Genomic DNA, 23,024 nt, shown 5'->3' on the forward strand with positions numbered 1-23,024 from the left:
TCCCTGGGGCTCATGGGAGATTTTCAAAACCCCAATTCCCCAAAATTCTCACTGTTTTTCTCCCTGGCTTTAGTGTGCCTGGTGTTTCAACCAACTTTTATTGATTGATTGATTGATTGATTGATTGATCGCCCTATGCTGTAATGCCTTTTTCACTTAGTTTTCGTTTTTTTCAAGGAAATCCTATCCTTTAAAATGCCCTAAAAGAGTTCCAAGTTTAGTGAAACAAAGATAGGCCCACTTGTGTCAGTCCTTTAGGGAGTTCCCAGGCAGGTTCAAAGAAGCAATTCCTTGGGAAAAACAGACTCTGTGCTTCCTTTGGAAGCAAGTACCTACACCGTGAATGCAGGCTACTATCTTTAATGCCATGCCTGGGAAAGGTAAGTTAAAAGCCACAAAGCTCACCTATCTTGTTTAGGTGGCCTTGCTCTTGCTTAAGTTTTTACTTAATTGCCATAAACCTTTGACTGTCTTCTAGAATTCTGATGAGGTTGATTTTTTGACAGTTCTTGCCAGGTTTTTTGGTCCCTGGAGGTCCTTATTCTCCTGATTTTGCTAACATCCCTCCAAGGTAGAGTTTTATACCCTTCCCACAACAGCTACTGTTCCTGTTTCCTGAGTCTGCATGCACTATAATAGACATTTGAATAAACTCTTCTTTTTCCTGGTGGAGTTTATAGAGAAATAGCAAGAAGGTGCAGAGTTCCCCAATTTCTATAGCTCTCAAGGGCTTCACATTCTTGCCAGTGTATACCTGAGCTCCATTTAATCCAGTCTCCATCCTTCTTAATATTGTCCAGTTGTATCTCTTCCAGATGATCTGATGCTCATGTCTCATGTCTCCCTGCAGGCAACAGTTTCTCCTTAGTAAGATTTTGGGCCAAGGTTGACCTGTGGCCTCAACTTTCTGATGACTTCAAGGAAGTCATGAACTTAAAATTAATACACTTTTGTTGGTGGTGGTAGTAGGTGGCGGTGGTGGTGCTGACAGTGGTGGTATTATAAGAATGGAGGGCTGCTTTATCTGACTGTCTAGATCTCTAAATGGAAAAAATATATGTATATATATATATTAGATTTAGGTTTGTAGTATTTGTATTAGTAGTATTTTCTAGATGTTCTATAATTAAAGCTTTGGATTTCCTGTTTGGCCCAAAAAGAAAGTTTAGGGAATAATTTTTTTTAATTAAAATTCTTAAAGTTGGTTTTATTGTCAGTACATATGAACTTACAGTTTTAAAGTATTGTGATCAGAGATTGTACTCAGTTCTATTTCTGTTTTAAGCATATTATAGATATCTTCTTTGTGGCTTAATGTATGAACAACTACTTCAGGGGTATTATAAAAGAGGTGGAGTTTCCATATAGTGTGACATTCCAGTTATATCCAGTAATTTACTTTTATTAATTATATTTTTCCCAAATACTGGTTTCTTTGGTCTGTTAAGGACTTTAAAGAGTGTACTTAGGGTATGTGGCTGGCTCAGTCAGCAGAGCATACGGCTCTTGACCTTGGGAGTTCAAGCCCCACATTGGATGTAAAACTTCCATTAAAAAAAAAAACAAAAAGAAAAACTGCAGTGTTGTCATGCACAAGAGTTGGATAGATGCACAAACTTAAAATATTGATGGTAAATAAATGGGAGTTGGCAAAGAAGTTTTTTTTTAAAGTAATTATCATATGGTTTCACTTATTTGAGAAGCGTAAGGAATAACACTGAGGAGATGGGGAGATGGAGAGGAGAAGGGACTTGGGGGAAATTGGAGGGGGAGACAAACCATGAGAGACTGTGGACTCTCAGAAAACTGAGGGTTTTGGAGGGGAAGGGGGTGGTATTTGGGTGAGCCTGATGGTGGGTATTGTGGAGAGCATGTATTGCATGGAGCACTGGGTGTGATGCATAAACAATGAATTCTGGGACACTGTGACAGCATTTAAAAGGTATTGTTTGGTGGGTAAAAAAAAAAAAAGTATATTTGAAGGTTGATTTGTCTCCATGGTAATTAATGGTTTATATGTATATGTTTATTTTATGTCTGGCACATGAACATTTGTGATACTTTTTTATTCACTGTGAATTATACTATAAATCATACAAAGTAAGTTTTATTTTCCATTTTTAATGTTTTACCTTTGATTCCACTTCAGTACAATTTTTAAGACTTTACATTTGCCCGGTTGCTCTTTGCCTGTCCTTCTATCTTTAGCCTTTAGCATCTAGTTGAATTTAACTTTTTTCCCCAACAAATTTGAGCATTCTTCTTTTGGGGTAAATTTATTCTACTTAACTGTGAGGTTATAACAGATATGTTTGGGTTAAATTTTATTATCCTTATTTTTTTCCTTTTCTGATATGTTTATTATGCAAAATCCCATTTCAGACCAAGGCAAGTGAACTTTTTAATGTTGTTTTTAAAAAAAAAAAACAGTGACAAAAAAGCTATCATCTGAACCATTTTTAAAAATGTAAAATTCAGTAGTATTAAGTATATTAACATTGTCATGAAACAGATCTCCAGAATTTTTTCATATTGTAATAAGGAAAATCTATACCCATTAAATAACAACTCTCCCTTTCCCCCTGCCCTGAGCCCCTGGTTCTACTTGATTTTAGATAACTTCATTTAAGTGGAATCACAGAGTATTTGTCTTTTAGTAACAGGCTTACTTTACTTAGCATAATGTCTTCAAGGTTCATCTATGTTGTACCATGTGACAGGATTTTTTTTTTTTTTAATTCATTTATTTAACAGAAAGGGAACACAAGCAGGGGGAGTGGGAGAGGGAGAAGCAGGCTTCGCCCTGATGCAGGGCTCAATCCCAGGATCCTGGGATCATGACCTGAGCCGAAGGCAGACACCCAATGACTGAGCCACCCAGGTGCCCCAGGATTTTCTTACCTTTTAAGGCTGAATAATATTTCATCGTATGTATATACCACATTTTGTTTATCCATTCATCCCTCAGTGGACTTTTGGGTTGCTTCCACCTCTCAGTTATTGTGAATAATGCTGGTGAACATGGTTATGCAAATATGTCTTCAAGACCTTGCTTTCAATTCTTTTTTTATTAATTATTTTTATTAATATATAATGTATTATCTGCCCCAGGGGTCAGTTCTTAAGGACATGTATCTGCAGGTAGAATGGCTGGATCATATGGTAATTCTATTTTTAACATTTTGAGGAACCACCATACTTTTCCACAGCAGCTGCACCATTTTATAGTCCATCCAAACAGTTCACAAGAGTTTCGGTTTCTCCGTATCCTTGCCAAAATTCATTTCCTGATTGTTGTCGCTGTTGCTGCTGCTGTTGTTGTTCTATAGTACCCATCCTAGTGGGTATGCAGTGGTATTTCATTGTGGTTTTAATTTGCATGGTAATGTTGGGCATCTCTTCATGTGTTTGTTGACCGTTTGTACATCATTGTTGGAGAAATGTCTACTCAAGTCCTTTGCCCATTCTTGAATCAGGTTACTTATTTTTTGGCCATTGAGTTATAGTTCTTCATATATTCTGGTTATTAACCCCTTATCAGATAATTTTTAAGTTTTTCTCCCTTTTTACCTTATTGATTGTGTCCTTTGATGCACAGATATATTTAATACTGATATAATCCCTGTAGTCTGTTTTTACTTTTGTTGCCTATAATTTTGGCTGAAATATCCAAGAAATCATTACCAAGTCCAGCACCATGAAACTTTTCCCCTGTGTGTTCTTTTTAAGAGTTTTATGGTTTTAGGTTTTGTGTTTAGGTCTTTAATCCATTTTGAGTTAATTTCTCTAGATGGTATAAAGTAAGGTTCAACTTCATTCTTGCAAATGATATCTAGTTTTCCCCACACCATTTGTTGAAGAGAAATTTCCCCTTTGAGTAGTCTTGGCATCAAGAGTCAAAGATCCTTTGACAATAGATCATTTGACCATATACATGAGGATTTCTTTCTAGGCTATTCTAGTCCATTGAAGTATTTGTTTTTATGCCAGTACTAACTGCTACATTACTGTACCATACTGTACTGTATTGTAATATGTTTTGAATTCAAGAACTGTGAGTCCTTTAGCTTTGTTCTTTTTCAAAGTTGTTTTGGTTCTTTAGGGTATTTTATCATTTTTAATGATTTCCTACTGTTTCCAGTCTTCTTTTGTTCATTGCTATATGATTTTCTTTGAGTTGAAATTTTTTTTTTCATTAGTTTCAGAGGTAGGATTTAGTGATTCATCAGTTGCATATAACACCCAGGGCTCATTACATCAAGTGCCCTCCTTAATGCCCATCACCCAGTTACCCCTTCTCCTTATCCACCTTCCCTCCAGCAACCCTCAGTTTCCTAGAGTTCAGTGTCTATTGAATTGTTTTTCTGATAACTTATAAAAGCCAGGTAATCTCATTAAATACTGTGTTTAAACCACCTAACAGTATCTACCGACTCCATCATATGAAAAATTAAGAAACTGTGTTGTACTTCTCCTACTTCTTCCCACCCACTAACACACACACAATTCTTCCCCCACAACCTACCAATATTATCTTTTGTAAATTTTGTCTTAGTTCATTATTGTAATATTACTACTACGTTGACTACCTTTATTTTCAAGGATTATAACATGTCACTTCCATATTGTAAGCAAAATCACCATTTTATATTATGTTCTAAAATACAGGGCCAGTATTTACCAAGAGCCTTTTCATGTAACTATTTTTTAATGAGTCTGTTCATTTAAATAATTCTGTTTAGTTAGATTTTTTTTTTAAGATTTTATTTCTTTATTTGACAGAGCGATCACAAGGAGGCAGAGAGGCAGGCAGAGAGAGAGGAAGGGAACAGGCTCTTTGCTGAGCAGAGAGCCCGACTCAGGGCATGATCCCAGGACCCTGAGATCATGACCTGAGCCAAAGGCAGAGGCCCAACCCACTGAGCCCCCCAGGCACCCTAGTTAGATTATTTTAAACAGTTCAGGAATAAGCATTTCTTTAGTTCTTACAATTTGAGACTATCTTTCTCTTATCTTTATGTAAGAACAACTTAGTTGGATGTAAGACTTTGGGATAATAATCCTTAATTCAGAATTCTGTCAGTTCTCTCCCCTTTTCTGGGCACAAGCATTTAATGTTTCTGTATCAGAGGCAACCCTGATATATTTTTCCCTGTGGTGTCCTGGATTTTCATTCCTGTCTCAGTATTGGTCAATCTCTATTAATTTTTTTCTATTAATTTTTTAAAATAAAATTCACTTGCTGTACGGTTTACTTTTAAATATATAATTCAGTGCTTTTTAGTATTTTCTTTGAAGACTACACAACCATCACCACTAAATCCAGATCATACTTGTCACACCAAAAAGAAACCCTATGTCCATTAATGGTCATTTCTCAGCCCCTCCTACTTCTCCCCACTCTGCAGTCATTAATCTACTCTCTGTCTCTGTGGATTTTCCTTTTCAGTACATTTCATAAAAATGATTCATGCGCTATGTGGCCTTTTGTGTCTGGTTTCTTTCATTAAAGGTATTTTCAAGGTTCATCCATTTCATTGCATGAGTCAATACTCATTGCTTCTTAGAGGTGAATAATACTACATATACAACATTTTGTTTATTCATGAGTTGATGGACATTTGGATTGTTTCTGGTTTTTTTTTTTACCGTTATGAAAAATGTTGCTGTAAGCATTAATATACAAGTTTTAAGATTTTATTTATTTGAGAGAGAGAGCACAAGCAGGAGGAGGGGACAGAGGGAGAAGCAGGCTCCCTGCTAAGCAGGGAGCCCAACGCAGGGTTTAATCCCAGGACCATCGGATCTTGACTTGAGCTGAGGGCAGATGCCTAATGGACTGAGCCACCCAGGTGCCCCAATATACAAGTTTTTGTGTGGACATTTTTTTTCAATGTTCTTAGATATATACTTAGTAATAGAATTGTTGGACAATATGGTAGCTCCCTGTTTAATCTTTTGAGTGACTGCACCATTTTACATTCCCACCAGAATCACATTCCAGTTTCTGTACATCCTAGTCAACGTTTTTTGTCTGTCTTTTGATTATAACCATCCTAATGACTATGAATGGTATCTCATTGTGGTTTTAATTTGCATTTCCATAATGACTTGGTTTTTGAACATCTTTTCTTATACTTACTGGCCTTTTTATATCTTTTTTAGAGAAATGTCTATTCAGAGCTTTAAAAAAGGACTATTTGGGTTTTAAAATTGGGTTATTTGTGTTTTATTACTGTGTTATATTTCTTTATTCTTTTTTAATTTTTTTTCCTTTTTTTTTTTTATTTTATAAACATATATTTTTATCCCCAGGGGTACAGGTCTGTGAATCACCAGGTTTACACACTTCACAGCACTCACTAAAGCACATACCCTCCCCAATGTCCATAATCCCACCCCCTTCTCCCAAACCCCCTCCCCCCAGCAACCCTCAGTTTGTTTTGTGAGATTAAGAGTCACTTATGGTTTGTCTCCCTCCCAATCCCATCTTGTTTCTTTTTTAATTTTTTTAAAGATTTTATTTGTCACAGAGAGAGGGAGAAGACAAGCAGGGGGAGAAGCAGATTCCCCACTGAGCAAAAAGCCCAATGCAGGACTGGATCTCAGGACTTTGGGAACACTACTTGGGCCAAGGGCAGACGTTCCAGGCGTCCCACTTTTTTTTAAGTTTTTATTTATATTTTAGTTAACCTACAGTGTAATAATAGTTTCCAGGTATACAATATAGTGATTCAGCACTTCTGTACTTCACCCAGTGCTCATCACAGCAAGTTCCCTCCTTAATCCCCATCACCCATTTAACCTATCCCTACCAGCCGCCTCCCTCTGGTAACCATCAATTTGTTCTCTGTAGTTTCGGTATAGTTTTACAGTCTGTTCCTTAGTGTACCTCTCTTTTTTTTACCCCTTTGCTCATGTGTTGTGTTTCTTAAATTCCACATGTGAATGGTATTTGTCTCTCTCTAACTGACTTATTTCACTTAGCATAACTCTCCCACTCCACCCATGTCATTGTAAATGGCAAAGTTTCGATCTTTTTCATGGTTGAGTAATATTCTGTTATACACACATGTTCTTTATCCATTCTTCAGTCAGGGGACACTTGGGCTGTTTCCATAATTTGGCTATTGTTGATTTAATGCTGGTATAAACATCGAGGTGCATGTATTTTCTTGAATTTGTGTTTTTATATTTTAGGGGTTAAATACCTAGTAGTGCAATTACTGGATCTTAGGGTAGTTCTTTTTTAACTTTGAGGAGCCTCCATACTGTTTTCAACAGTCGCTGCATCAGTTTGTATTCCTACCAACAGTGCAAGAGGGTTCCTCTTTCTCTACATCTTCACCACCTATTGTTTCTTGGGTTGTTTTTAGCTATTCTGACACATATGGGGTGATCTCTCTTTGTAGCTTTGATTTGCATTTCCCTAATGCTCAGTGGTGTTGCAGATGGCAACATGGGTCTTTTCATGTGTCTGTGGGCTATCCATAACTCTTCTTGGGAAATATGTCTATTTATGTTTCTGCTTTGCATTTTAGGAGACTTTTTCAATCTAATCTACCCCACTGGCTAAGTTTTTCTTTTTTTTTTTTAATAAAATGTCTGTCTTCTATTGCAGTGGTATAATGCTATTATTTTTGTCCTCAGTTCTGTTTTGTTTTTTTTTTTAAGTGACTGCTTTTGGTTCTCCCAAAACAGAGAATATACTTATAATTTTTTTGATAAGTTGTATTAATTTTGTCAACTGCCTTTTAATCTTATATTGCCTTAGTTTATCTTGGATCTATTTCATTAGTTCCATGACCTTTTTAATTTTCTCTAGAGTGAGAGTACAAATTATTTATTGGCTGAAATGGGTAACGCTTCTTGGAAAATAAATTATCTTTTTTTTCCCTTCCTTCTGCTTTAATGCTAGAAAATATTTATGTATTATCTTTGTCTTTGTCTTCAGACTGCTTATCTTTGTCTCTGAACAGTTGTGTGGAAACCATTTATTTGCCCACAAAGAATGTGGTTGAATTCTTGATACTGTTTTATTACCTATTTGTAAGATACTGCTTTGAATCCTCTTCCCAGGACATGAAATGGAAGGCTAATTGTGTATTTCTTATATTTCTTTTGCCCCTCAGATTTGGGGAAAGTCAGGGAGATCAATAGTAGGTAATTATCTAGGATTCTGCCCAGCTACAGCAGGTAACATTTTCTTTGCCATTGTTAGGAAAGTCAGAAACGGTAGACCACCTTACCAAGTGTGGAAATAACGAAAGTATTTAATTCTATGGGATATGCCCTTGGAGTTTTGTTATTGTACTATTTTAGGGTCAGCTGGTGACTGTTTTCATGGCATTGTCATGTAGGCAGTGATATGGCTAGGGCCTTATCTTTTTCTAGCAAGTGTTAGTAATGCAACTAAGGTATTTATACTGAAGAGATTATTTCCCAGATCTTTTTCTGACTTCTTGGCCAAAAGAGGGTATATAGTAAGTCATTCTGGCTATGGGAGAAGGTGCTATTTTTTTCACTAAGACGTATCTCCAGTTGGAATATTTTTCTTCTGAGCCACTTGTTGCCTCAGTCCTTCTCTGAGGTATCAGTGTAGTATTTTTAATTTAATTCTCCTTTTACCCTTCTTCATGATCCTTTGTGTTGGAAGAGCTTTGTGATGGCTCCTTAAATTTGGTCTTTTTCTCCAGTGTTTCTGCAATTTTGTGGTATGAGTTGAGGGTTTTCCCTAGCTTCTGAATATTCTTTTCACTTTTTGTTTGTATCTTTCAGTTATGGAAGAAGAGGTTCATTAAGAGTATCTCTGTGCTGTCATATTTTCTAAAATCCATTCATCTCTTTTCTCAGTGTTTTCTCTTTCGCTCTCATATTCAGTTTCTTCCTTTTCTATAGATTCCTTCCTCTCAACTAGAACCATGCTTATGTCTTTCCTCATCACAGAGTGTGGAGGACTTGCCTATCAGGCAATGTAGAGAGAAACAATAGTCAAAAAATGAAATCATACCATATATATTGTTTTGAAGCTCTATGCTTAATATATCATAGACATCTTTTTATTTGTTTATTTTAATTTTTAATAAATTTAGATATGTAGTCATTTTTAATGGCTTTATGGGTTCCATAATATAAGTATAATATTTATCTCATTACTTCCCTAATGGCAGGTATTTAATTTGTTTTGAATTTTTTTAAAGATTTTATGTATTTATGTGAGAGAGCAGGAGCAGAGGGAATAGGTAGGGGGAGAAGCAGGCTCCCTGCTGATTAGAGAACCCAATGCAGGACTCAGTCCCAGGACCCTGGGATTATGACCTGAGCCCAAGGCAGCCACTTAACTGACTGAGACACCCAGGTGCCCTTTTTGAATTTTTATCATAATCTGCACTTTGATGAGTAGTCTTGTTATATCTTTATGAATTTTTCTGTTTCCTCTAGATACACTTCTAAACATGGAATTTCTGGGAATTAAAAGTGTTTAATTTACACTGCTAAGGTGTTCTCCTTAAATGTTGAATTATTATTTGTTCACCAGTAATGAAAAATTATAACTTGGTCAATACCTTCTGGTAGGATTCTTGTTAATATTTGCCCCAAATAAGTCGTAAATATGGTGTTTATTCTGTTCATACTTCTTTAACCACACCTGCTGAGTTTTTGTCTTTCTGTGTTTACTAACCATTTATATTTATTCTTTTATGAGCTGCCTGTCTCGTCTTTTAACCCATGTTTCCTTAGATATGCTAATGGGTTTTTTTCCCCTAAACCTGTACGCGCAGGACATTTCTTAACTCTTTATACATATGAGGGTTTAAGAGCCAATATAAGTGGATAACAGCAGCCGCCTGCTCGTCCCGTTCCCCTTCCTTTGATGACACATCCCTTTCTGTGCCTCTCTCCCTGTGTCTGTGCTGTCTCTCCTCAGTCTGTGCAGTTCCCGTTTCCCTCTCTCTACTGTATCTTTCCACTCCGTGGGCTCCTCTGTTGTTTCTTTCTGTCTCTGTGCACCTGCTTTTCGGACACTTGCGCTCTCCTCCTCCCGCTCCCATGCTGTCTCTGCTGGATTTCTTTTGCTTGTCTGGTTATTCCCCTCTTCTGCCCTTTCTGTCACGTCCCTGCTCTGTTTGTCTCTGTGAGCACACAACGCCCTCCCTCTTCCCTTCTCTCCTCTCTTTCTTTTTCCCTCCTTTCCCCGTTTTTATTTTTCTCAGTATCTGGTTGTGTGCTAGTCTAAGAAGAGTAGTAGTTTACTACTGTCCATACAAAAAAAGAATAGTCAAATTGATCACTTTTTATTGAGAAACAGCTGAAGATGAATTATTTCTGGTTTTGACCTCTCATTATCTTCAATTGCCCATGTTTCCAGTAGCTGGGCAGATGAACAACACAAAACTACCAAACAAAGAGGCCTCCACGAGAGAATAAAATGAGAGCTTTAGTGATAGTTAGTAAATGTTTACCAGTAAGTCTTAGATTTTTATAAAACAAGCTGATTTCATATCAGTCCATACTGATCAGTCCATCTCTTGGAACCCAAGAGATAAATGTCATTAAATGCTAAGAGATAAAAAGCAAGATATAACATATATGTTATATATGCATCTATGTATATGACTGGAACAAATATTAACAAATTATCTTAAAATTATGGGTTCATAATTTTTTTCCTTTATAATGTGTCTTTTGATTTTTTTTTTTACAAGAAGCATGCATTTTCTAATAAGATACCACAAAAGTTGTTTTTGTTTGACATTAATAAAAAAGTTAGGTAAGCCAGGCTGATCAAACACAGAATGTTAGTTATGAGCTGGAAAAGGGGATTCTCAAGCTTCACATTTTGTTCTAGCTTCTGCCTAAAATAACTGTTTGTATCCCCAATCTAGTCATAATAAATCCTTCTAGAAGCAGAGTGAATAAATCCTTCAGAAGCAGAATAGGGGTAGAAAGGTATTACAAAAAGTTTCTATGCTAAGATGAAGTTTAAAAAAAAATTTAACTTGGGGTGCTGAGGGTTGAGTTAAATGTGCTCCTAGGTTCATGGCCTCTCTTGAAAATTTTATCCCCATATTACATCCTCATTTCTCATTTTCCATAGGCAATTGGTCTTATTTTGCAGATATCTTTCAGCTTACAAGAAATCTCACAAAATTTATATTCTCTATGTATTCCGTATGTGTGTTTTCAATTTATATAAAAGGTATAAGGTGTTTTTTTTTTTTAATTTTTAGTAAGCATTGTGCTTTTAACATCTATCTACATTGCTAAACATGTATATAGAACCAGGTTTCTGATCATCACATAATATTCCATTGAGTGCATCTACCAGTTCACCGACATACTGTCCCTGTATGACAGCAACACAGGTTGCTGTCAGCACTCGTCACCACAGACAGTGGGAGTGCACACCCTTGTCCATACCCCTCATTAGATCTGTGTGAAACGGTCTTTGGCATATATATCCAGAAGTGGAATTCTTAGATCATAAGCTATATAAGTTTCCCACATTCGTACCAAACCACTTTCTAGTCCATGTCCTAACTGCAATGCATGCAAATTCCTACATTTCCACTTTCTGCCAGTAATTTCTAGTTGGCCAGAGGATTAGAAATACAAATTTCTATACCAAGGTTTGATTGGTTGGTTGGTTGGTTGGTTGGTTGGTTTTCGAGAGAGAGAGAGCATGTGCATGTGTGCACAAATGGGGAAATAGGGTGCAGATAGAAAGGGAGAGAGAGAATAAGCAGCTGCCTTCTTCAGGTCATGCAGGCTCCCTGGGACGAGTCCCCAGCTCCTTGCCGCAGGGAGCCCCTCTGTACCTGTGGGCTTACTCTCTCTCACAACCCTTAAAAAAAAAAAAAAAAAAAAAAAAAAAAAAAGAAAGGGAGAGAGATGACGTGAGCGGAGCCCCATGTAAATAGAACGTGAGCCAAAATCAAGAATCAGACACTTAACACATTGTGCCAAGGCACCCCCCTTTTCTTTTCATTTTTAGTTTAATGTTACTTGTCTTGAGAATCTATTTACACTATCCCCACTGTAATGTCAAAAGGAGGGAAGAGTCTGAGACTTCTAAAATTACTGTTGTGCTTTCAACCAGAATGCATTCATTTTCCATTCATCCAGATGCAGTTAAAATAGAGAATGTGAAAAGTGCAAGAATAAGCTACTTTAATTGATTTTTTTCAGATTTTAACTTGTAACAGACAAAAGTAATGGAAGATTTTGCTAGCAATATTAAGATTGATTTAAAATATCTTATAAAACTTTATTCCAAAAACACAGCACTAGTTCCAGATGCCCATGGAATATTTACAAAAATTAATTGTACTTAGGCAAAATGTCAACAAATCCCCAAAGTAGACGATTTATAACTAAGCTTGTATTTTCTAACCACAATGCAATAAAGTTGGAATTTAATAGTTATAATTTTTTTTTCTTTAAGAAGATAAAAATTTTAAAGCCTCATTCTAATCCTTTTTGTTACAGAAGGACTAAAAATGGAAAATACACTTTTTTTTTCATTAGAGACAGAAAAGGCACAAATCCAAAAGTTATGGGGTGTGACTAAATCTATATTTAGAGGGAAATGGTGTATTTGAACAAGTTCAATAAAGTAATACATAATTGAAATAAGTCTTCTAGTCTGAAAGAAGATTAATGAAAAAATTTTCTAAGGACCTATTATGCAGGCATAATGCCTTTTTAATGTTTTGAGAAGGACTTTTCATAGTTCTTACCTACCAGACTTGCAGAAAAAAATATCCAGTTCTGCTTCTTTAAAGGTGAATAACAAGCAGTTATCACTTGAGTTCCTGCTTCTATAAGCTCAATCTGTACCAATTTCTTATATAAAACTTTGTGATAGAATCGGGTTTCTGATCAATAAATTTATATCAAAGGACTACTGTCCATACAATCTATATCAAAATTTTGTGTTTTAGACAAACAGTTTGTGATTGTGTCACCCTTTACTGGTTAGTAAATTTTATTATTGAAACTACAGTTGACATGTGATCTACATATACCTAAAAACTCTTCACAAGAAAAGACTGTCCTTTGGTTCCTATTTTGACATAGTCTTATCATTGTATATCTCTGATCCTAAACTTCAGTGGTTATAAATGAACTAGCATAAACACATTGCTCTGAAAGAAAAGCATCTCCCAGCAGGCATCTGACTGGCAGAATGTAGCAATAACACATTTCTTATATGAAGAAGAGCTATATAGGCTCATGTAAGGAAACATGACCTTTCTCCTATGTTAGATATATTTTCCCAGCCCAATTTCTACCTAAAAAAGTAACTTTTTAATTGAAAAGCTTTTGGGGGGGTGGGTCTATCTGAAGGTATCTCTGCTCAATAAATGTGGGAATTGAGTCTGACCTAGATTTTAATTAAACTGAACAGTACTGAAAAAGCCTGAGATGGTAGGAGTTATTTTCTTTTCTTTTCCCATTGTGGAATAAGACATTGGCAGGTGAGTTTGCTATCATAATACTAGAAATTAAAACCGCAGCCAGCCAGCCCACCAGCATTTGTCTTTTTTCAAGACTCCCTGCAATAGAAAACGTGAAACCATGATGGCTGATGATGTCAGCTGATGTGTAGTCACTTAAATCTTTTCATGTAAGCCTCATTGCAGAGGCCTGAGTGAGCTGATTCACACCGAGGCCCTAAGGGATGATGAGATTATCCTAGGAGATGCCTGAGACTCTCCCATGGACTAAAGGAGTGACTGTTTTGGTTTACCAACAGCATCCATAAATGAATGCGGCAGAACTGATGTGATGTCTCTTGGTGGGGCATCAGCACATATTGTCAGACCCAGTGAGGCCTATGCATTGTGATGATTTTTGTGACACTGTGGCTGTCATCCTGGCATCACTGCACGATTCTGACAGTTTGCACCGGCCCTCATCACAGTGTGGATAGTGCTATGTCATACCGACAACATCCAGGGCCCAAGTTTTTGTTGGGATTGTTCATGCTTTATTATATGAAAATGACACTTTGGTCCGCTTCCACTATTCTTATTTCACTTAACAGGAGATGTAGGACCACAGAACATAAGTTTTATTCTCCAAATAAGTCTTCATTACCTCCATTATTTGTTTGCATAATGAATAAACACATTTTTACAGCTTTTTTGAGATTTTTCACATACCATAAAATTCACCTAAAATGTGTAGTTTAATGGATTTTAATATTATTCACAGAGTTGTGCAACCATCCCCCAATCTAATATTAAACATTTCCCATGCCCCCTAAAAACACCCAGTACTTGGTGGCTCAGTTGTTAAACGTCTGCCTTCAGCTCAGGTCCCGATCCCAGGGTTCTGGGATTGAGCCCAACATCAGGCTCTCTGCTCAGCAGGGAGCCTACTCCCTCTCCCACTCCCCCTGCTTGTGTTCCCTCTTTTGCTGTTTCTCTGTCATAAATAAAGTCTTTAAAACAAAACAAACAAACAGAAAACACCCTGTACACATTAGCAAAGTCCCTCTGCATTTCTGCAACCTCTCACCCCTGCCCCAGCCCCGGGCTGTGGTTATTAATCTATTTCCTGTTTCTGTGGATTTTCTGCTTCTGAACATTTCCTATACATGGAATCCTGCAGTATGTGATCTTTTGTGACTAGCTTCTCTCAATGTTTTCAAGGTTCATCTACTTTGTAGCAGTGTGTTCATTCCTTTTTATTGCCAAATAATATTCCATTACATAGTTTATTTATCCACTCAGCGGTCAGCAGATGCTTGGATTTCTTCTACTTTTTTGGCTATTCTTAAGTCAGCTGGGAACAGTCCTTCCAAGTTTTGTGTGGATGTATGTACTCATTTCTTTGGGCAGATGCCTGGGAGCAGATATATGCAGGAGCGTATGCTAACTCCACATTAAACCATCTGAGGAACTGCCCGCTGTTACCCAAAGTACTGTCACCATTTTGCATTTTCACCAGCAGAATGTGAGGGCTCCAGCTTCTGCACATCCTTGAAAACCCTTGTCTTTGTCTGTCCTTTGGGTTTTCACCATCCTAGACAGCTAACTAAATATATTTTATTATGAAGGAATTTATTTTTAGACTTTTTTCTATTTTTAAATGTTTGTGACATTTTATAGGCAAGAATTAATCCAAAAGAGATTCAAACTAGAAACAGAAACACACACCCCAAAGCCCCTCCTTGAATCAGATGTAGACATCTGTTTTTCACCCCCAGTGGTGCATACCCTGACTGGCTGTGCCCCTGGGATGTTCAGGGGACTCGGGCTTGGAAGCGATCGTCATTTCCACTGCGTGTGCACCACGAGGCCCTCAAGGCTCTGCTTGCAGAGCCCCACCATTGCCTTTCTGCGCACGGGCAGCTCATTCGTGTGTCTGAGGCTCTGTTATCAAAGGTCTTACCCTCTAGAGATCCAAGATCTGCAGTAATTGCACTCCCTGGCAAAGCTCTGTCCCCAGCTTTGCTTTCAAAAGGCACAGGAAGTAGGTCCAGTCTTCATCTTGGGTTCCCATTTCCTTCCTGGAAGTGTTTCCTCTCAGGTCTTCACTCTGAACCATTTTTCACAGGGCATGCTGTCTACTCCCCTTTCCTAGAAACTGGCAGCTTTCCTGGGTCTATTAAGTTTGCCGGTACCTTATTTTTAAACATATCTCCGAACTAAGTGTGTTGTGCTTCAGATGGTGAGAGCATGTTGACAGCGGATTTATCACCTTCCCTTTGATGGCTGGAACATTTCTTTGGCCTAACATACGTTTTCCTTCTGTTGAGCTCACCAGAGCCACAAAGCCTCTTTAGCGGCACTCTTTCCTGTATGTTTTTGTTTTGTTTTCACTTCTTAAATGGGAGTTCAACCACATCATACAAAACTTGAAATGTATAAAAAGAGTATTTGATACAGGACGTCCTTCCCACTCCTGTTCCCCAGGCACATAGCACTCCTTTCCAGAGCAACTCAGTGTCAGTTCTTGCACATCTTCACAGAGATTTTTAAAACAGCTTTATTGAAGTATAACTTATATACCATAGAACAGGGGGGTGGAGCCGAGGAAGAGAGAGAATCTTAGCAGCTCCACGCCCAGAGCAGAGCCTGACACAGGGATCAATCTCAGGACTCTGAGATCATGACCTGAGCTGCAGTCAAGAGTCAGATGTTCAACTGAGTGAGCCATCAGGCGCCCTTTAAGCCCATTTTTAAGTTACGTATGTGGAATGTCTCAGTATGTATTTAGATCTTGAGTTTCTTCCACCAATATTTTGCATTTTTCAGTCTGCAAGCCTTGCACTTCTGTTGTTAACTTTATTCCTGAATATTCCATTCTTTTTGATGCTGTTTTGAATGGAATTGTTTCCTTAATTTTATTTTCAGACTGTTTATTGCTAGAATATAGAAATACGGTTGATTTGGAGGGGGGCACCTGGGTAGCTCAATCAGTTAAGCATCTGCCTCTTGCTTTCAGCTCAGGTCATGATCTCAGGGTCCTGGGTCAGGCTCCATGCTCAGCGGGGAGTCTGCTTTTCCCTCTACCCCTACCCCATGCTTGTGCACACACTCTCTCTCCCCTTCCTCTTCAAATAAATAAAATATATATATGTTTTATATATACAGAGAAGACTAAAAAAACCCCAAATATATACATCTATTCTGTGTTCTTGGGTACAGACAACTAGTGAAGGGAGGATCTGAGACTGACTTAAGTCTTGGGACTCCAGACACAGAGCTTTTTCTACTGTGTCAAAGTTATCGCCACCCCCACCCCACCCCCCGCCTAACATGTAGGGCTTTACAATTACCCCTCGTTTGATTTAGCATCATTCCTGTTTATTATTTTGGATCTTGACAGTCATTTAGGCCCTCCCAGATAGGGACCATATGAGAAATCACCTGCTTCCCATATCTCCAAGTCACATATATGAAATGTTGAAAAGGAATAGCCAGAGCAAACCAAGTAACTGGACACTTAGTGTTTAGTGCTTAGTAAATACTTGCTGTTGGATCCAAGAAATACACTCATAAAAGGCCTCTTTGTGTTAATAATGTTTGGTAAGAGTGGTTCAACCAGTTACAGTTCTACCAACTTATTTTATCATTTAACCCACATAACTCCCATCTTGCCCTCAAAGATGTCATGAGAAGTTTTGTCATTTTATTGAAATCTAATTGTACTCAACCACACATTCTTTCAGCTGACCTGTTAGTGACCATATCTACTAGAAGAAACCAGGCTAACCTGGCAGGGCTTATTCTGCCTGCCTTCCTGAGCACTAGCTGAAATGTGCTCATCTTTCCTTTGACCTCCAAACGCTTGCAGATTATTACATTGGTGATCCATTCTAGAATTTCACGTGTCGTCATTGTTAAATCCAGTTTGCAATGCCTATCTTTTTGAAAGTTAAAACATTTCTTGTCTCCAGATATCAAGTTTCTAAAAGAAACTATTTCAGTTTCCTGAGGGCCCTGGAATATAGTTTATCTCGTTCAGGCAGCGAACATTCTTAGTTTCCTTTCCTAACTTGGCCTTCAGTTCACCTTTACCAAACTTGCTTAAGTAGACAAGTACCTGGCATTTATAAAAAATATAAATGCCCATACCCCTCACCTAGAGATGCCACCTCATTGTCCTGGGTTAGGACCCTTATCCCCCAGGAGATTGTTGAAATGAACAAGTTTAAGAAATAATGTTTCATACTATATTTTGATCATCTTTTTGTCTTTCACTTAACATTCCACCATCAACTTCAATCCATGAAGTTGTCCTTCTTTGCTCTTAATTGCTCTGAACATAATTATAAAGCCCTTTTGGGTTCTTTAATAATTTTTGTAATACTCTAGTCCCTTGGGGCTTCTCTTGGGGCCTTTCGCCTCTTTGCATTTACCTGTGTGTAAGTTTCTGAGTCTGATCTTACTAGAGAGCACCCTCTGCACCTCCCCCCACCACATTTAGTCATTCCTAGCCCTCTTTATCTCTCATCAGAATTTCATTCTGAAGACCCACCACCCTAATCTTTGGCTAGCATCTTCCTCAGTTTTTTCAAGTCCCATGAACATACTCAGTCTTGATATCTTCCCTTCTTTTTCTTTATCTTGTTTTTTTTTTGTTTTTTGTTTTTTTTTTTTTTAGTTTTCAGAGTCATTGTTTATTATCTGTTTATTCATTTATTATGTTCAGTTAGACAACATGTCTTCCCTTCTTAAAACAGCTCGAGCCCTGGGACGCCTAGGTGGCTCAGTGGGCTAAGCCACTGCCTTCGGCTCGGGTCATGATCCTAGAGTCCTGGAATCAAGTCCCACATGGGCTCCTTGCTCGGCAGGGAGCCTGCTTCTCTCTCTGCCTCTGCCAGCCTCTCTGCCTGCTTGTGTGCTCTCTCTCTCTGTCTCTCTCTCTCCCCTTCTCCCCCTCTCCCTGACAAATAAATAAATGAAATATTTAAAAAAAAAAAAACAGCTCAAGCCCTTATCCAATAGCAGCAGCTTTCCTCTCCCATTTATAAACGGTGCTGGAAAATATTCCTATTGTCACAAGCTTCCTGGCCACTTGATCTCAACAAATGGAATCCAGTGAAAAAGTGCTCTTGGTAACTTGTGTGTTTTCTTATCCTGTGGGTGACTGTACGATTGACTACAGGTAGTAACAGGGTCTCCTCTTTGTTTTTCCAGGTGCCAGACCATGTGATTTCTTCTGATTCTGTTTCATCTACCAGTAGTTTCTGGAGCTCAAGCTCTACCCTTGGCAACAAGCAAAATGTACAAATGTTAAACAAGAGCATACAAGCAGGTAAATTACCTAAGTTGAAACATTTCCATTAAAATACCAGTAGATCTTTAACATATATTAAGATACTCAGCCTCAAAACAAAATGAAGATTAAAACTATACTCAACTCCCATTTTTCGTCTATCAGACTGGCAGAAATCTAGGTCTGGTAGTAAGTTTGTGGGCACAAGTGTAAAGAAATAGGTACTCATACGTTCTGGTTGGGAATACAATCCTACAGACAATTTGGCAGTTTCAATCAAAATTACTTTGACCTGGTACTTTTACTTTTGGAATTTAGCCTATAGGTATGTTTTGCCTATGTGCAAAATGACAAGTGTACAGAATTAATCATTGAAGTAGAGGGTTTGTTTTTTGTTTTTTTTTTGTTTTTTTTTTGTTTTTTTTTTTTTCAGATTTTATTTATTTATTTGACAGAGATCACAAGCAGGCAAAAAGAGAGGAGGAAGCAGGCTCCCTGCTGAACAGATTGCCCGATGCGGAGCTCGATCCCAGGACCCTGGGATCATGACCTGAACCGAAGGCAGAGGCTTAACCCACTGAGCCACACAGGCGCCCCTGAAGTAGTGTTTATTATAGCCGAAAATTTAAATCGACTTAGATATCCATCAATAGCCAGCTGCTTAAATAGATTATCATATGTCCATATCATGAAGCATAGTGTGAGGACACTCTCTCTCTACTAAGATGACAAGATCTCCAACACTGATAATTAAAAAGGAAAAGCAAAGTACTTTAAAAATAAAGGAAGATAGTTGCTTGAATGTGTGCAAAAAATTCTCTGGAACCATGGGGTTACAAACTGAATGAATAGAAAACAGGAATGTAAAGGAGGCTTTTCACTTTTTTTCTATATCTTCTGATTTTATTTATTTATTTATTTTTTCTTAAAGATTTTATTTATTTATTTGACAGAGAGAGATCACAAGTAGGCATAGAGGCAGGCAGGGAGAGAGAGAGGAGGAAGCAGGCTCCCTGCTGAGCAGAGAGCCCGATGCGGGACTCGATCCGAGGACCCTGAGATCATGACCTGAGCCGAAGGCAGCGGCTTAACCCACTGAGCCACCCAGGCGCCCTATCTTCTGATTTTATACAACAAAAATAAACGTTGCCCTTGTGTTGGTTTTTTTTTTCCCCATCAGGTCTTGACTTAGTATCTGTCAGCCTCTTCCTTACCTGGGTGACTGCCAGTAGGACAATAAGCATTAGCTATCTTCCTCACTTGGGATCAGAACTGTAATCCTGGGCCCCTTGGTGACTCAGTCAATTAAGTGTCTGCGTTCAGCTCAGTCATGATCCTAGGGTCCTGGGATTGAGTCCCACATCGGGCTCCCTGCTCACTGGGTAGCCTGCTTCTCCCTCTCCCACTCCCCCTACTTATGTACGCACACTCTTTCTCTCTTTCTCTCTCTCTCTCTATCTCTATCTATCTATCTTTGTCAAATAAATAAATTAAAATAAATCTTTAAAAAAAAAAAAACTGAAACCTTTATCCATTGAATCCACGTTAGTTGTTTTTTTTTTTCCTCTAATATCTAAATTGACTTAGAAGTAAAAACCTTCTTTCTTTCTTCCTTGCCTTCTTCCCTTTCTTTTTCTCCCTCCCCTCCTCTCTGTCTCTCTCACACTCAGCCCTCCACACCACCCAGAGGAGGCCTGCATTTTTGAAGGCTTACAGTTTTCAGTTACTGAATTGAATACACATGTCAACTAAGTCTCAAGGCTACTCCCAGAATACTGTGGATCTTTTTCCTCAGGTAACTTGGAGATTGTGAATGGTGTCAAAAAACACACCCGAGATGTGGGGATGACTTTCCCAACTCCAAGTTCTAGCGAGGCTAGAATAGAAGAGGACAGTGATGTGACTTCTTGGTCAGAAGAAAAAATAGCAGAGAAAAGACTTCTTGCCAACTATCTTGGGGACAAAAAGTTAAGGAAGAACAAGCACAGCTTTTGCGAAGGTCAGTTTCTAATTCCAGTTTCGTAGCCAAAGAACTAATGAATTTCCAGTCTCTCATAATGCTAAGATTCTTTATTTCTAAATGACTCTGTTGACCCCATCTCCCCAAACAATACCTTGGCACATCTTCTAGTACTAAAATTACAGTCATGCTGCTAGTTTAGCCAACTCCAGGGCATCCTGGTGGCCTCTGACAGCTGAGCCCCCGAGAGCCTATATTACACACATATCTTTGATGAGCACAATGGGAAATCTCTTTTCTTTTTTAAAATATTTCCCGTAGGAGTTTCATGGTTTGTTCCCATGGAAAATGTGAAGTCCGGTCCTAAAGAAAACCTGCCCAAGCATCATGGCCCTGGTATCTGCTGGTTTGCACCAATAACCAACACCAAACCGTGGAGGGAACCGCTGCGGGAACAGAACTGGCAGGGACAGCACATGGACAGCCACGGGGCACTAGCAGGCGCAGGCAGAGAGCCACCGAAGCCGTTTGTGAGAGCAACGCTACAGGTGCAGTGACACTGAGTTAATTTTAGCTGTGGGGTCAAAGGGGGACATACAAAGAAGCTGACTGTGACTTGGCCTTCTGAAGATCAGTCATGTAACCCTCATTTCTAGCCACCCGCTCCCGCAGTTCAGCTGTTCCTACTCTCATCGTTAATCAGAGGCTGCCTTACTGTCAACCGTTGCAGACTGGGCGTTGCCCCCTGCACCTGGGGACAAGGCAAGGGAAGGGAGGGTGTTGTGATGCTGCTGCTCACGGGGTTCATGGGTTCCTGCACGTGGCGCGCTCTGGAGGCCTGATACTATTGTCAGCCTTACATGTGTTCCTCCGTTTACAGAACTCCTGTGCCTACTTAGCACGGGATTGAAAAGGCACAAAGTCCTTTCTTTACATGTACCTTGGGAGCTGAAAGAAATGTCATTTAATAATGTATTTGTTGGAAGGGAAATTTAAAATAGCACAGTGGGCTGAGTGACATCTAGAAGAGTTAAAGTTGCCAAGGTTGTAGTTTTCGGCTTGCTGCAGAGGCACTCTTTGACACCTCCGATAGTCTGCCGCCACCCCCCCCCGCCCCCCGCCCCCTAGGAGTTGTTAGAATATTCTTCGGCTCTACATAGTTTCTGCACTGTAGAAACAGGCTCTTCAAACCACTGTGGGGCCGGCTTTTTTGCAAGCCGTTAGAGAACAGACTGCATCATTCATGTGAGGTCAGGGATCCTTTTCTCCCCCTCAGGAATCCCTTCAGTTTCACAGACCTGACTTCATCTCCCGCTCTGGGGAGCGGATAAAGCGTCTGAAGCTGATAGTCCAGGAGAGGAAGCTGCAGAACATGTTACAGAGCGAGCGGGAGGCCCTGTTCAACACTGTGAGAGAACGGCAGGGCCGGGACCCTGTGCGCCCGCTTCTGAAAAGAGGTACCCTCTGCCTCTTCGCTTTCCTATCATGGCTGCTTCCCCCCAACAGGGAGCGTGTCTCAGTGCCAGCCCAGTTAACAGGGATAGAAAGGGACTCTTAGCTTGCTGAGTCTCCACTCTCCCTGGGCAGCAAAACCTGCCCCATGTGGTACTCAGCGCTCTCATGATCCACAAAAGCCCCAGGTCCTCCTGCCCTGTCACTGCATCTCAGAAACCAGAGTGTACAGTGAGAATGGTATTTTTATAAGCCAGCTGTGGGTCCGTGAGCAAGTTCCAGGATTGCCAACTTCATGGGGGGGGGGGGTTGTGATGACGATGATGATGATGATGATGATATGTAACCCTCACATGTTTTGCCCAGACACTGTTCTTATGTAATGCTTGTAACACCTCCCTGAGATAGATACTATTAATAACCCTGGTTTACAAATGGGAAAACAGACAATGAGAGCTTAAGTCCTCTGTCCAAGAGTATACACCTGATAAGCTGGGATTTGAACCCTGATGGTCTCGCTTTAGACTCTGCACTCCTAATGATTCTGCTAGATGTAAGATCTCCAGAAAATAATATATGTGCACTGTGAAAACTACAAGTGTGACCTAATGCTTTCATCGCAGCCTTACCTATAAACTGGCCAGTGTCTCTGTTCACACTCCCTAGTCTGTGCCACAGCATGTTGTGTCTTCAGGAGCCTGCTATCATAGCCCCCATAGTCTAACCTTGGCCTTAGCCTTGGCCACTGCTCACCACCCAGTACTGTCAGCTCAAGGTAGGGGCATCAGGTCCCAGCAGCTCCCTCTCATAGCTTTTGAGCAACACACCCTTCCCTATTAAGACGCTATCTCCTGAAAACCCCTTCTTCTCATGCTTA

General features: G+C 39.2%; 1 protein-coding gene across 7 annotated transcripts in view; it reads left to right on the top strand.

Annotated features, from left to right (window-relative positions):
* Nucleotides 1-23,024, top strand: part of ALMS1 (ALMS1 centrosome and basal body associated protein) — a 197,324-nt gene that overhangs the window by 170,612 nt on the left and 3,688 nt on the right. For 6 of the 7 annotated variants that reach the window (XM_045079011.1, XM_045079013.1, XM_045079014.1 and 3 more), the window contains 4 exons: nucleotides 18,657-18,774; nucleotides 20,531-20,734; nucleotides 21,017-21,243; nucleotides 21,972-22,152. In XM_045079011.1, the coding sequence (XP_044934946.1) occupies nucleotides 18,657-18,774; nucleotides 20,531-20,734; nucleotides 21,017-21,243; nucleotides 21,972-22,152 (730 nt within the window). The remainder of the gene's footprint in view (nucleotides 1-18,656; nucleotides 18,775-20,530; nucleotides 20,735-21,016; nucleotides 21,244-21,971; nucleotides 22,153-23,024) is intronic. The other variant, XM_045079016.1, reaches the window with a different exon arrangement.

The sequence above is a fragment of the Mustela putorius genome, unplaced genomic scaffold (genome assembly GCF_011764305.1).
Source record: "Mustela putorius furo isolate JIRA1106 unplaced genomic scaffold, ASM1176430v1.1 tig00000281_pilon_pilon_pilon, whole genome shotgun sequence".
NCBI classification, from domain to species: domain Eukaryota; kingdom Metazoa; phylum Chordata; class Mammalia; order Carnivora; family Mustelidae; genus Mustela; species Mustela putorius.